Source organism: Myodes glareolus, chromosome 27 (genome assembly GCF_982192425.1).
Source record: "Myodes glareolus chromosome 27, mMyoGla1.1, whole genome shotgun sequence".
Lineage (NCBI taxonomy): Eukaryota > Metazoa > Chordata > Mammalia > Rodentia > Cricetidae > Myodes > Myodes glareolus.
This window is the reverse complement of record NC_142052.1, coordinates 7,509,855-7,523,866: the sequence shown is the minus strand read 5'-3', so window position 1 is coordinate 7,523,866 and position 14,012 is coordinate 7,509,855. Positions and strand designations below refer to the sequence as shown.

The 14,012-nt window shown below is 38.6% G+C and overlaps 1 protein-coding gene across 4 annotated transcripts in view; it reads left to right on the top strand.

Moving 5' to 3' along the window:
* Dmtf1 (cyclin D binding myb like transcription factor 1) overlaps positions 1 to 14,012 on the top strand; it is a 41,098-nt gene that overhangs the window by 19,695 nt on the left and 7,391 nt on the right. For 3 of the 4 annotated variants that reach the window (XM_085684066.2, XM_048433574.3, XM_048433573.3), the window contains exons 6-13: positions 1,047 to 1,161; positions 1,972 to 2,048; positions 6,134 to 6,291; positions 7,457 to 7,489; positions 8,256 to 8,365; positions 9,977 to 10,205; positions 11,880 to 12,031; positions 13,303 to 13,512. In XM_085684066.2, the coding sequence (XP_085540192.2) occupies positions 1,047 to 1,161; positions 1,972 to 2,048; positions 6,134 to 6,291; positions 7,457 to 7,489; positions 8,256 to 8,365; positions 9,977 to 10,205; positions 11,880 to 12,031; positions 13,303 to 13,512 (1,084 nt within the window). The remainder of the gene's footprint in view (positions 1 to 1,046; positions 1,162 to 1,971; positions 2,049 to 6,133; positions 6,292 to 7,456; positions 7,490 to 8,255; positions 8,366 to 9,976; positions 10,206 to 11,879; positions 12,032 to 13,302; positions 13,513 to 14,012) is intronic. The other variant, XM_085684067.2, reaches the window with a different exon arrangement.

The window sequence follows — 14,012 nt, the reverse complement described above, 5'->3', positions numbered from 1 at the left end:
CTCAGTTTTCCTTTTAGAATCAATTCAGAAACCTTTTCTACATAGCTCTTTAATTTTTTACTCTGTGTGGTAAAACTGTCCATTCTAAAATATTTTCTTCTTTCTGCATAAGAATTCCAGTGGAAGAGTGTGTAGATGGTAAACAGAACCAGAATACAATACAGCTCTGGATCCAAACGATCCACATGTGCATCCTGTGCTTTCATTTCTAACAAACCCAATTCTCTCCCAGCCGCGATTGATAATTTTCTTGGACTATTTAAGTTCTTTTCACCTTGTCAGGCTTTAAAAAAGTTACTTAGTTCTTGAGTTGTTGATCCATTTGGGGGTTGTAGCCAGTTAATATCTCCTAACAATTTTTGAAAATCATTAAGAGATTGTTATCGATCTCTCCTGATTTATACTTTCTCTGGTTGAATTTTTTGTAAACCTATCTTTTATCCTAAATAACTAATAGGATCTTCTCTTCATATTTTTTCAGAAATCTGTGACTGTTCTTGATAGTACCTTTTTTTTTTTTCTATTTTGGTTTTTCGTGACAGGATTTTATTATGTATACAGTGTTCTCAGTACTCTGCCTGAAGGCCATCAGAGGGCGCCAGATCTCATTAGGAATGGTTGTGAGCCACCATGCCGGTGCTGGGAATTGAACTCAGGACCTCTGGAAGAGCAACCCATGCTCTTAACCTCTGAGCCATCTCTCCAGCACAGCAATACCTTTTAATATTTCTCTCAGAAGCATTATTTTGTAGTTATCCTAACTAACTGATAGGGTCTTCTCTTCATATTTTTTCAGGAATCTGTGACTGTTCTTGATAGTATCTGCTTCAGCCTCCCAAATGCCAGGATTCTAGATATGCCACAACACCCAGCGTCCTCAAATGATTGTACTGACCTAATTTATGAAAACCTGAAGCCAGTGTACACATGAAATTGAATTATTATGTTAGAATTTTATAATTCCTAGCCTCAACAAATGTAAATCCACTTGGGCGTTAATCAAGCTTCAACCCCCACTCCCCTTTTTTTTTCTTTTCTTTTTAAAGATTTTACAGAACGATCAACTAGATGAAATATCTCCATTGGGCACTGAGGAAGTTTCAGCAGTTAGCCAAGCGTGGTTTACAACTAAAGAAGATAAGGATTCTCTCACTAACAAAGGTAAGACAGCTGAATGTCGGATCCTAATATCAGAAGCCTTGGGACTAGAAAGGCTTGCTGTCATCAAGATTCTGAACTGAGACGTCTTTGGTGGAACCCAGTAATGTAATTGAACTTTCTATTGGATTTAAATTTCACCATGAATGATTTCATAATGGCATTTATTTTATAACAACTGTTACCTTTGTATTTCTGATGCAGATTCAGTCTTACATGCTATTTTTGAACAGATACACTGTGGTGGCATTTAAGAGACAATTCAGTTATTACTATAAGAGGAGAGAGTGAACTTTTCTTGTCTTTTGAGTCTCTTAGAAGCTTAAACATGAGAACATTTACTTTGCTACGCTGCTCACCAGCACATCTGGGGAAGCTGCTATCCGAACAGAACTGCGGGGTGCGCTGTGCTGCTCTAGTGGGCAGACACAGATGAGGGAATACGCTCAGCCACAGCGTAGTGAATACTCCTATGTTTAGCTCTAGAATCTTTTGGCCTATAAAATTAATTTTTTATGAAAGAAGCTTTTTCAAAACCTTTTGAGTACGATTTGACTCTCCTTTTATCTCAGCAGTGTTACACTTCCCCAAGAGAAGTAGTGCTTTAAAAATCGTTTTCATGATCTTTATTCAGTAAGGCTACAGTAGTTGCTGCACTCGGACATTTCAGATGAATAGAGTACTCGGTTAAACCAGTTCTGTTCTCAGTGGCAGTTTTATCACAAGAGAAATTGTTGTGTTTTATTCCTCTCAGAGGGTAATATTTTGTGTAATAGTTCTTTTATTTGTATTACACTAATATTTCTTTTAAAGGACATAAATGGAAGCAGGGAATGTGGTCCAAGGAAGAAATCGATATTTTGATGAACAACATCGAGCGCTATCTGAAGGTATCCCATGATACGGTTTTCACAGTTCAGTAATTGCTTTACTGGTGATTGCAAGACTAGCCAGGTAGTCGTTGGTATAATTACTATGAATGTCTCACTAATTTTTATAACAGAAGATTGATGTCTTAATAATTTCAGGATCCATGACTATATTATTCTATTTTTAAAACAGATTTTGAATATTCATCACAAAGTAGCCTTAGTTACTATCTGAAATTAGGACAAAAATATTCATTGCTTCTCGACTTCTAAGCCCTCCCTTGTCTTTTCAGTCAGGCTGTGAGTTTAGCTTGTCCATGCCTGGGGGTTTGCTTCTTTCAGCTTAACTCACGCTTGTACTATTGCTTTTTAAACAAACAAACAGAAACAACTTTAAGTTCATCTGCATAGGCGTGCGACCCTTGTCATCTTTACTAAATGTCATTGAGTGTAGACTTTTTGAGGAGTTAACTGAAACAGGAATCCTCTCAGTACATACTATCTATCTGAGAAAGAAAGGAAACAAGAATTATGCAAGGTTTCTACCATACAAATGATGTGCATGAGATGTACCTTAAGAGTTCAGGGAAGAATTGTTTCCCGGGATTGGAACAATTAAGGAAAAATAAGAATTTGATTTGTTTTTTGAGGCAGGGTCTTACTCTGTTGCCTGGGTTGACTTGCAATCCTGGCTAGCTTTGGACTGGTGGCAGTCCTTCTCCTTCAGCCTTTGTGGTGCTATGGTTACAGACCGTTACCAAGGTATGCGCTGAGTCTTGAAAGGCTATGAGCTAAGAGTAACATAAATTCTGCATGAAAGCTGAGTGGCAAGCCCAGGACATTCCTGTAATCCTGTGGCTGGAAACAAGATAAGTAGCCTTGCGACTGCTGGCATAAAATACAGGTCAGATGAGTAGAAGTACATTGTACAGGAAATGAGAAGTAATAAAACTTTAAAGAAAATCTGATCGCTTAGTTAGATGGTAGTGGCGACCTATACGCTTCTTACAGAATCCTCACCAGAGCCTTGCTGCATACCTTTGAGATGGGGTATAATTCAGATATTTTAAGTGTAAATTGTTAGCATTGCTTGGGATAGGGAGTATGCATTCTTTATGTAGCTATTAGCATTGTTTGAAATATATACTGAATTTTAACTGCTAAGGTAAGCTTTGTAAACTGTAAGCTTAAAAAACTTCCACAGGGTGGTGGTGGCGCAGGCCTTTAATCACACAGGAGACAGAGGCAGGTGGATCTCTGTGAGTTCGAGGCCAACATGGTCTACAAGAGCTAGTTCCAGGACAGGCTCCAAAGCTACAGCAAAACCCTGTCTTCAAAAACCAAAACAAAACAAAAAAACCCTTCCATTCTTTGCTATAAATTCTCTACAAATGATGAACAAAAGTTCTTTTACCAAGTCTATTTTGAAGAAACAAGTCAATAAATGTTGAAAAATGCGTTGTCCACTGTTCCCGTACACTGAGGAACTGAGGATGCTGTGGACAGTGACCAGTGCTTACCTGAGGAGACAGCACAGGTGGCCAGATTTAGATACAGCGTACAGCACCGGGTTTGGAGAATTAGAGAAATGGTGTCTTCACTAGCGGCTCCAAGTAGATGGTCTCCAAGGGTCCTTCATTTTAGTGCTCCCGGCTGTATTTGAGAGCTGTGACAGGGCACAGCAGACTAGGGGAGCAGGTAGACGAGCACTCGTGAGTCCTGGCGAAGGGGTTTGCTGTTAGCTCGTGTGGAGACTGATGGTGGGATTAACACTAGTGGGCTGTGTGGAGGATCCGGAGAGTTGGGAAGGAGAGAAGATAATTTACTGTTTTAATTTTCATCTTACCAAATGCTTAGGAGCCACATTTACACAGGGCATTCTCACTGGTTAAGTGTCAGATCGCCCAAATGCTGGGCAAGTGATAAATGAGAGCAACACCACAAGCAGAAACGAGAAGGGCAACATGCTTGATTCATGTTGACCCGCGGTGCCCAGCACAGTGCTTGCATTTACCTGGGCTCAATTGCAATTCTACAACTATGAATGAAAAGTTCTAAACTTTGGGAAGCTGTGTACCACTGTAATTTTACTTGGTTTTGACGATTATATAAGATGATGGGATTTCATAAATTGATTCTCTTGCTCTCTATTGTGATTTTTTTGCTATTGACTTCTTTCAATGTATTTTACTATACAAATATATTTGTTTGCTCATTACATAGGAATTACTTATTTTCATTCCTTTTAGGTTAATTTTTGAAGTAAAACAATTTTAGATGGTTATTGACCATTGGGCATTGTATTTCTCTTTAAATTCCTCTTTGTATTTTCTACACATTTTGCTATGGGTTTTGTTTTGTTTTCTGCTAGATGTTCATAATATTTGGTATATCTCAAGGGTTTATAGGTCATTCATTACAGAAACCTTTTCTGTAATTTAGGGCCTTTCTTTTCCTTCCTTTTAAATAACATTTAATGGACAAACATTCTTAATTTCAGTATTTTAAACTTGATTTTGCGTGCTTGTGTAAGATAGCATCTCATAGGTATGAATCTATTCATATTGTCCTGATAATATCTTATAATTTTGTACGTAATATCCTCCCCCCCCCCACTAATATGAACTAGGTCTTCAGTTCTTTTTATATGTGGATGGCAGTTGCCCCAGCATTTTGTTTGGGATGAAAGTCCTTCTCCCAAGTTCTTTCTGGTTTTATCTTCTTGTTATTACCTTAACCTGTACCAGGTTAACACAAGCTTGAACGGTCTAATACCTGACAGGGCAAGCCCCTTTGTGAACTTCTTGGCTATTTTTAGCCCTCTTTTCTTAAAACGTTAGTTTTTAGAGAATGAAATCCTGAGAGAATTTTTATTGGAATTACACTGGCTCTCTTTGTAAAAGAATTATATTTTTTAGGTTCTGTATTGTCCATAGAAGGCTAGAAATGCAAGTGTGTCTATTGATTGACTTGGTATTCAGCAACTTGACACAGTGCTTGTTCGTTTGTTTTTCTCAAAACCTTTTTGGCTATATATATATAGCATTCCCTATAAATAATTCTCTTCAAGTATATATTTCTGAAATGTTCTTTTATCAGATCTGCAGCTTACCCTAATTCAGTGTGAGTTTTATCATTTAGAGTATTTTCTACCTATTTTGAAATTTGACATGTTTTCTGAAAATGTGCTGATTCAATGATCTGAAAACGCACACCTCTTCACCGGGATGGCCACAGTCCGTGCCCTCACTTCCTGCTCAGCTCTCGGTTCTGTCCTAGACTAGGGGGCTCCAGGGCTGTCCTGATGAGTAAACTGTAACCTTGCCCCAGATTATTTTCTGAGATGTTCCTCGTGGGGTTTTGTTATTGAGGGTATGTTAGCCTAATAAAATCAGAAATTATCTCATTATTTTCTCCTAAATGTTTGGTGGTGTTTATTCATAATATCACCTGGATCTGGAACTTTCATTATGGTGAGATTAATAGTAACAGTTTTTTGTTTTTTGTTTTTAAATTTTCTGTTTATGTGTCTTTGATTTTTCTATCTTTTTCAGAATCTATTTTGGTAAGTTCAGTGTTTTTAGAAGTTTGATCACTTTATGTAAATTCAGACTGATAAAATTGTTCATAATGGTCATTTGTTGTTCAGTCTCTGTAGTGTCTCTATTTAGGCCACATTTCTTTCATCCTAGTTTGTGTGCCTTTCATTTTTGCCAGAAATGTATCATTTCAAAATTTATTTTTAATTCATCCTTTCAAAGAACCATTTGAAATTTACCTTTCATTTTCTTTGACTGCTGGTGATTATTTTGCTCTTTTGATTTCCTTGTACTTGTTTCAAGTTTATTTTTATTTTTTTTTATAAATTTAAAATGAAATTTAAACAGTTTAAAATTTAAACTGAAATTGAGTTGTTTGAATTGGATAGTTTATTTTTGGTGCCCTTCAGTAATACTTGAATAACTACTGCAACATTTAAAGTTTATTTAAAGTTCAGACTGACTAGCAATTGTTTTTTCTCTGAGGGTCACTATGAAATCAAAGCATAGTATATCCACATTCATTGTATCAGCAATCCCTAAATCAAAGAAATGTAACCCATTTAGGCCCGCGGAATAAAAGATGCCACAGAAATCATCTTTGAGATGTCAAAAGACGAAAGAAAAGACTTCTACAGGACGATAGCGTGGGGGCTGAACCGGCCTTTGTTTGCAGTTTACAGAAGAGTGCTGCGCATGTATGACGACAGGAACCACGTGGGAAAGTACGAACGCCTGTGGTGCTGCGTCCTTCCATGTAGCGGGGAAAGAGATGGGGAGCTGCCATTTTTTGTGGAGGCAGCCATGAATCCTTATTGATAATTTTATCCTACAAGTGTTAGTATGTGGAGAAACCTCATAATAGGGCTTTACTAGAAATTAGAAATCTGAACTACCTTACGTAGATTAACTTGATTGAATTTACTGTGTCAGAGTTTACTTTGTAGAAATTAAAAATTGGGGTGTCTAACGATGTAGGGAGTGTTAAAAGAACTCGAGATTCGTGGATAGTATTTGTTTCCTATTTGATTTGGGAATGTAGTATGCCAGGTTAATGACTTCATTTATTTTTAAATAAAACCAGAGTAGAAAATAGCTTAGCAATGATGGATGGATTTCTGCTAGCAGTAGCATTTATGGAAAGGTGTCGGAGTAGTTGAATGATTTGTGACATTGCTGATGCTTTGTCGCTGTGGTTTTCGGTGGCGTCAGTGTGGCCTGACGCACACTAGTGAGCCCCCAGTGCTAGCTTCCCTAGCCTGTCAGCAGGCTACCCGTGGGATACGCTGGAAACCTGAAGGGAATCAGCTTAAGGTGTTAGGAAGGTGGACAAAAAAATTTTTTTGGTCAGGAATGACTTGGCTAACTTTCAGAAACTTTCCATTCAGTACAACTGCTTAAAAAGTGAACAGCCTTATAGAATTTTCAGATAAATATAGTTTTTAAACATTTAAAACAGAACATTGCATTGGCTGTGGAAATAAAGAAAAAGATTGTTAGAGTATCTATGCCTGGCTAGAGGAAAAATAAGATATTTTTTTTCTCTTTATTTTGTACTTTGTTATCTGTAAGTCTATTTGGAACAGTTGTAATTTCAGAATCCCTAGACCTAACTTTGAAATAAAGGAATATCTAAGTAACATGAGGCAGGTAGATTTTTTAATGTTGGATTTCCATAAAGAAAATGATACAGTTTATATGTGTACTATAGCTAAAAGTAATTACTATTTTTTTCTTCTAAGAATTTAGAAGCATTTATTTTAACTTTTAAGAACTCACTTTAAAACACTTCACAAATATATTACTGATACGCTGTTTTGTTTAGTGTTGGGAATGTTTTTAGCAGTGTGTATTTAATTGATTTTTTTTCCCACTGTTCTGAATTTCTAGATACACTCCTGAAGAAATTGAGAAGCTCAAGGAGTAAGTTCTCATTGATTATAATTATTTGGCTTTTTGTCTTATTTTTAACTTTTAAATCTGAAATTTTGAACATTTTTGTCAGACTGGTATAATTTTATTTGGCAGTTAAAAGAATGAATTTCTGTTAGAAGTTATATATTAGCTATGCCCATGATAGACAAGTTAGTCTCCTGTTGTCAGTCACTAGGTGCTTGCTGAGGTCACTAGTAGGGATTCCAAAAGGAATTAAATGAATGTTTTCAGTGGCCTGGACACTTAATTTAGGGAATTTATTACCAGGATCTAAGACTTGATATAAAGCTGACCTGTTGAGTGTTGACTTGAATGTCTGAGCTGACTCCATCTGATAAGGGCATGAATGTTGCTTCAGCTGTGTGTGTCTGAAGACTGAACGTAGATCCTCGTTAGAAGTTGTGTTGGAATTTTAGAAGAGCTTGTTAGGAATATGCTCCAAAGGAAAGCTCTGGGACTTGCCAGGGAAGTGTCAATAATCTGAGGGAAATTTGATCCTTTTTAAAACACATATCCAAGTTATCTATTTCTTCTCTGACCCAGGAAAAGGGCAATTGCTGCCTGTTTTTTTTCACCCACAGACAACTGTGGACCCCAATAAAAGGCCACTCTTTCAAACTTTGGCTCTCAAAAGTATTGCTGCCCACAACTTCCAAACCACTCAAAAGGGAAGAAGAAGAATGAAGAATAAATGATGAAATTAAGAGGGAGAAAACAGTTGAACCAATTGCTGATTGGCAGACTCTTGTTCTAGGCTCCGGATAAAGCACGGCAATGACTGGGCAACCATAGGGGCGGCCCTAGGAAGAAGTGCCTCTTCTGTCAAAGACCGCTGCCGGCTGATGAAGGACACCTGCAACACAGGTACTGCGCGTGCTGCGCTGTGCTGCGCTGCGCTGTGGGGACCGTCTGCCCCTACAGGGGCTGTATGCCGGTCGCCTTCCTTTGAACAGTCATTTCCTGATCTTCTTTCATTTTTTTCTTCCCGTTTGATAGATGAAGCCAACTTGGTTTTGTGCTTTTAAATCCAGTATCACTGAGCACTGTTACCAAGGACATAGCGGCACTTGGTTCTCTGACAATTTAAGTTTAGTATGCTGCAGTTTTGTCTCAGTTCAGAACTGCTCTGCTGGGGAAAGCTTTGTAGTTTAAGACATCCAGAAGTCACTTTGATGTAAGCCTATCTAACTGAACTTAAAATCAGCCTCTGTTTGTGACAGCTTCAGGCTCAGGGAATTCCGAAGCAGGAAGGACCTGTGTGTGTGTCAGAGGTGGGAATATTTCTGTGGATCTCCAACTTGAATTTTATTTTTCATAAATTTATGATTATTAGTATTTCGGTATCTTGGCCAGACTACATTATAGTTCTTAATATATACAGATGTATTGATGATAAGTATCAAGCTAGTTTGTGATAAACAATGGTTTGTAGAAACTCTGCCATTTTCTCCACGAGCCTTAATTCCTCTGTAAAACAGGTTAGAGCAGACACTCCAAATCTCCTTTGGTCTTAATGTTTCTAAAGGATCCATGTTCAGGTCTTTAATTTAAAAAAAAAAAAAAAAGTTCTCAAGTTTAGCTTAAGATTCTAAACCATCTTTTTCTTTACCCCTTACTTTAAAATTAAAGTGAAATCAAGAATATGTCCTACTTCCTGATGTCATTGCTACCAGTAAGACAGCAAGACCATGAATTTCACCGACTGGCATTCATTCTTTGGTGTGGCTAGCTTAAGGAATGAAGCAGCAGCTTTTATTTGAAGCTCCACAGAAACAAACTCATTTGTTAGCACAGTTTGGGGGAAGAGTACCATTCTGAGAGCAGCGTGAGAGGTGGACCTGCCAGCTTCCCTCCGGCCTACACCTTAGCTTCTTTTTTAAAGTTCCTTTCTGTTTTTCTGCTCAAGCTTCATTACATAAAAAGACAAGAAAAACATTAGTTGTTAATAAGCTCAGAGTTTGGGAAAAGACGGGATGAAGATGCCCATGAAATTGGTGTCGTGATTGACTAATGCATCCTCACAGTGGCAGGGAGGTGGGCTGTGCCAATGACGTCATGAACCTCATTTTCTCTGGAGTAGATGAGCGCACAGATGGTACTGTGCGTATTCGTTATCCTTCCCTCTTATAAGACGGCTTCGGAAGTTTATTCCAGTGCTGCTGTCGAGTGCTGAGAATCATCGTCCTGCCAGTGGGGCCATCAGCGAAGTTCTTCCCACTTTATTATTTCGATATATATAAACTACTTGATGTAACTTGAGGATATATAATTCTTCGTTGTTTTAGGTAATATTTCTGTCCTTTAAAAGCCAGTAAAATATAGTTCTAGTGGGTATATGTGGTTTCCAACTGAGTGCTGTTACAAAGTAAACCGATCAGCCGAGCTCCTCCTTCATCCTTTGAACTTGGACATAGAGGGCTAGACTCAGTGATGGTTGAGAAGATAACACTGTAATCGGGATGATTTCCTTTACAGGGAAATGGACAGAAGAAGAAGAAAAGAGACTTGCGGAGGTGGTTCATGAATTAACAAGCACGGAGCCAGGTGACATCGTCACACAGGGCGTGTCTTGGGCGGCTGTAGCTGAAAGAGTGGGTACCCGCTCAGAAAAGCAGTGTCGTTCTAAGTGGCTCAACTACCTGAACTGGAAACAGAGTGGGGGTACCGAATGGACCAAGGAAGATGAAATAAATCTCATCCTACGGTTTGTGTTCCAAATCTTTTAACAACAAAAGCCTGCTTCACTTCTGTAGATGTCTTGATGGACTTTGCTCTTGGTTTCCTTGAATGCCTAATGAAAAACAGCCTTGCCATGGGAAGCCGTGTGTAAGACCCTGAGTACCTTAAACTGAGCTTTTGTTTGTTCCTGTCTGGTTGATTCAGTGCCCAGGCAAAGTGCCAGACTGAAGGTGCAGAGACAAAGGCAGTGGCGGTGAGGTTCTCATTGTCCCACCGGTGTGCCTCAGCACCGGCCTATGGAACGCAGTAGAGTAAGGGTCTCTTCAGTCCCTGGGTGCTGTGCGAGAGGTGGTGATAGAGACTTAGTCTGACAGTCACACACCATCAGTTTTGATCAAAGGAAACACTCCTGCCTCGCACAAATTCAAAAGGCAGCTTTAAGGCACTGGGGAGAGGGGCGGGGCAATTTGATTTTCACGTTGTTTCAGCCATGGAAACTAATGAACAAACAGAACAGTTAAAGTTAAGAGTTATACTAGTCCAGGCTAAGCATCAAAATCATCAGTCAAGGCAAGGAAATACAGACTTTTAAGACCTCAGATTTATTGTACTGTTTGTTAATTTTATTGTTTTTCTTTTGTTCTATAAATTTTTCTCAACTAAGTTATTTTTATATATGGTGAATTTCTAAACAAGTTTTGTTTCTTTGTAAATGGAAAGCCCAGCCAAGAAATAACTTACACTAAAAACAAACTATAGCCAGGACTTGGGAGTCCGAGAGTTGGATCTCTAAGTTCAGGGCAGCTTGATCTACGAGCGAGTTCCAGGACAGCCAGGGCTATAGAGAAACCCTATGCTGAAACAAAAATAGAAAACCAAACTGTAAAACATTGCAGCACTGTACAACTCAACCTGTTCTTTATCTAGTTGTGATTTCTCATCTGCTCCCTTTCCTTCACAGTCCTGCTTCTTCCCGCCATCTATAGTTCAGGGCCATGGCTGTGCTTCTCATTACTTAGCTCTTACACTTACACTGCTTGAGTCCTTTTTCTGTCATGGCACCTCATGTCGCTACCTCCCATTCCCTTTACCTGTTCTAAGAGGAAGATTCGTAAATAAACTAAGGACTAATAGATTACTCTGTACTCTGTAGGATAGCAGTAACTAAACTAAGGACTAATAGATTACTCTGTACTCTGTAGGATAGCAGTAACTAAACTAAGGACTAATAGATTACTCTGTACTCTGCAGGATAGCAGTAAGTAAACTAAGGACTAATAGATTACTCTGTACTCTGCAGGATAGCAGTAACTAAACTAAGGACTAATAGATTACTCTGTACTCTGTAGGATAGCAGTAACTAAACTAAGGACTAATAAATTACTCTGTACTCTGCAGGATAGCAGTAAGTAAACTAAGGACTAATAGATTACTCTGTACTCTGTACTCTGTAGGATAGCAGTAACTAAACTAAGGACTAATAGATTACTCTGTACTCTGTAGGATAGCAGTAACTAAACTAAGGACTAATAGATTACTCTGTACTCTGTAGGATAGCAGTAACTAAACTAAGGACTAATAGATTACTCTGTACTCTGTAGGATAGCAGTAACTAAACTAAGGACTAATAGATTACTCTGTACTCTGCAGGATAGCAGTAACTAAACTAAGGACTAATAGATTACTCTGTACTCTGTAGGATAGCAGAGCTCGATGCAGCCGATGAAAATGAAATCAACTGGGACCTGTTAGCCGAGGGGTGGAGCAGTGTCCGCTCGCCACAGTGGCTTCGCAGTAAATGGTGGACCATCAAAAGGCAAATCGCAAACCATAAAGATGTTTCGTTTCCTGGTAATGTACTACTTGCTTATAGTATTACTCCTAAGAAGTTAGTGGTTAGAGGTCTTTGCCTCAAGTACAGGCTATTGGGCTATTACGGCAGATTTCCATTTAAACTGCCCTTTTCTTTTTGTAGAGAATCCATGTGATTTGTAATTCCCAAAACCTGTAAGGGGAGGGCACATTTACACATGCTCATCTTCCACATAAACTACAAAAAGGAAATAAATTTTACATGGTTTCCTTTGGTAGAAACTGTCCTCAAAAATGAGTTGTTTAATTTTAAATACCTTGGCTATATTTATTATTTAGAGAAAAGTCTGGTACCCTACACTTTTCTTTTCTTTGTCTTTTTTTTTTTAAATTAAGAAAATAGGCTCTCTGGGTTTCCAGGAATCTTAAATAGGATTTGCTTAGAGGTTTGTCATTCCATTGCCTTTTTGCATTTCAGTGCTAACCTGAGTTTTAGCGTCTCCTTTAGGTTACCAAACTCATTTGTCTTATGACATTCCAACTCCAGTTTTCAAAGCAGAATTCAGTGGTGAGGGACTTGACTTGAATTCCCAGTTACAGAGGGTTAGTTTTGGTTATCGTGAGAGCAAAAGCTGGGCATCGTGGGTCCAACCTGTAATCCCAGCGCTTAGAAAGCAAAGGCAGGCAGATCACTACATACTGAGACACTGTCGCCTCACACCCGCCAAAAAGAGCAAGTTCTAGAGTAAGCAACTCCATGAAAAGCCTTGAGTCATTGGTAGAAGACTGCATTGTTCATTTAAAGATAGAAACAATGTGCTAACGTCACTAGTAAGTAGTTTTCCTGAACAGTTCTGCCAGATGTTTTGTTCCCGTGTCCCTAACAGTGTCCACCCATTTCCATTTTGTTCTAATTCTGATGACGAGAACAGTGTACTTTTAGTGATTTTAAAGTCTGGGCAGGCATGGTGGCACATGTCTCCAAGTCCAGGCTGCTTGAGGGGCAGAATTGCAGGATCACAGGACTAAATTTGGAGACCAACTTGGGCAACATAGCAAGACCACTCCCATCTCCAAAAAAAAAAAATTTAATCCCTTTTTAATATCTTACGGATATTTCCAAAGATTTAGACAGGTTTTAGTTGGAATCTTTTTTTTTTTTTATGATTTCGACAGTTCTCATGTGCAGTGTACAACTCTTTACTCCGAATACTTTCCCTCCTTGCCCTCCTCCCACCCTACTTCCCTTGATGCTTAGCTGGTGGTCTGTCGGAGAGTCATGTTCTTTTTGTCTACCCATCTCCCTTCAGTCTTAATAAAAGGTCTTAAACAGTTACATGAGAACCAAAAAAACAACCCAGTGCTTTTGGAGACTAAATCAGGAGCTGGAGTTCCAAACAGTAATTGCAATTCCAGTGTACAGCATGTTCAGATCAGAGTCGCCCGCTTGGAAGATAATACAGCCATCTCTCCAAGCCCCATGGCAGCGTTGCAGATTCCAGTCCAGATCACCCACGTCTGTAAGTGTTGGCACCTCAAGACTCCTTGCCATTGGGCCTTACCATCTAGTTAATGGCTCCAGTGCCTTTAGTCTTCTAGAATGTTGATGAAAATTGATGAATTGTAAGATCTAAGGAATTTTCTGTTTGACTCAGTTAACATTTGCACAAGAATGAATGTGTAACAGGAGGAACTTCAAACACCTATCAGTTACAAGTATTTCTAAATCATCTTTCTAGATTTTATAATTAAGGATAAGGATTTTCATAGAAATTAATCAAATAGGCATCTAAATTAATGATTAGGAGAGAAATTGTTTTCAGTGTGACATGTCATTTGTAATTTATCCAGAATGCAGACAACACAGGCTTGGATCTGAGGTAGTATATTTTAAAAATGGGATCTTTATAAAGATTGAAAAAAAAATTTAAGGAAGTAAAGGGCCAGTTTGCTTTAGGGAAGTGTTTTTAATCTCAGTTATCTTTGCTTGTCACAGTTTTATGCTTAGAAGATTCCAGTA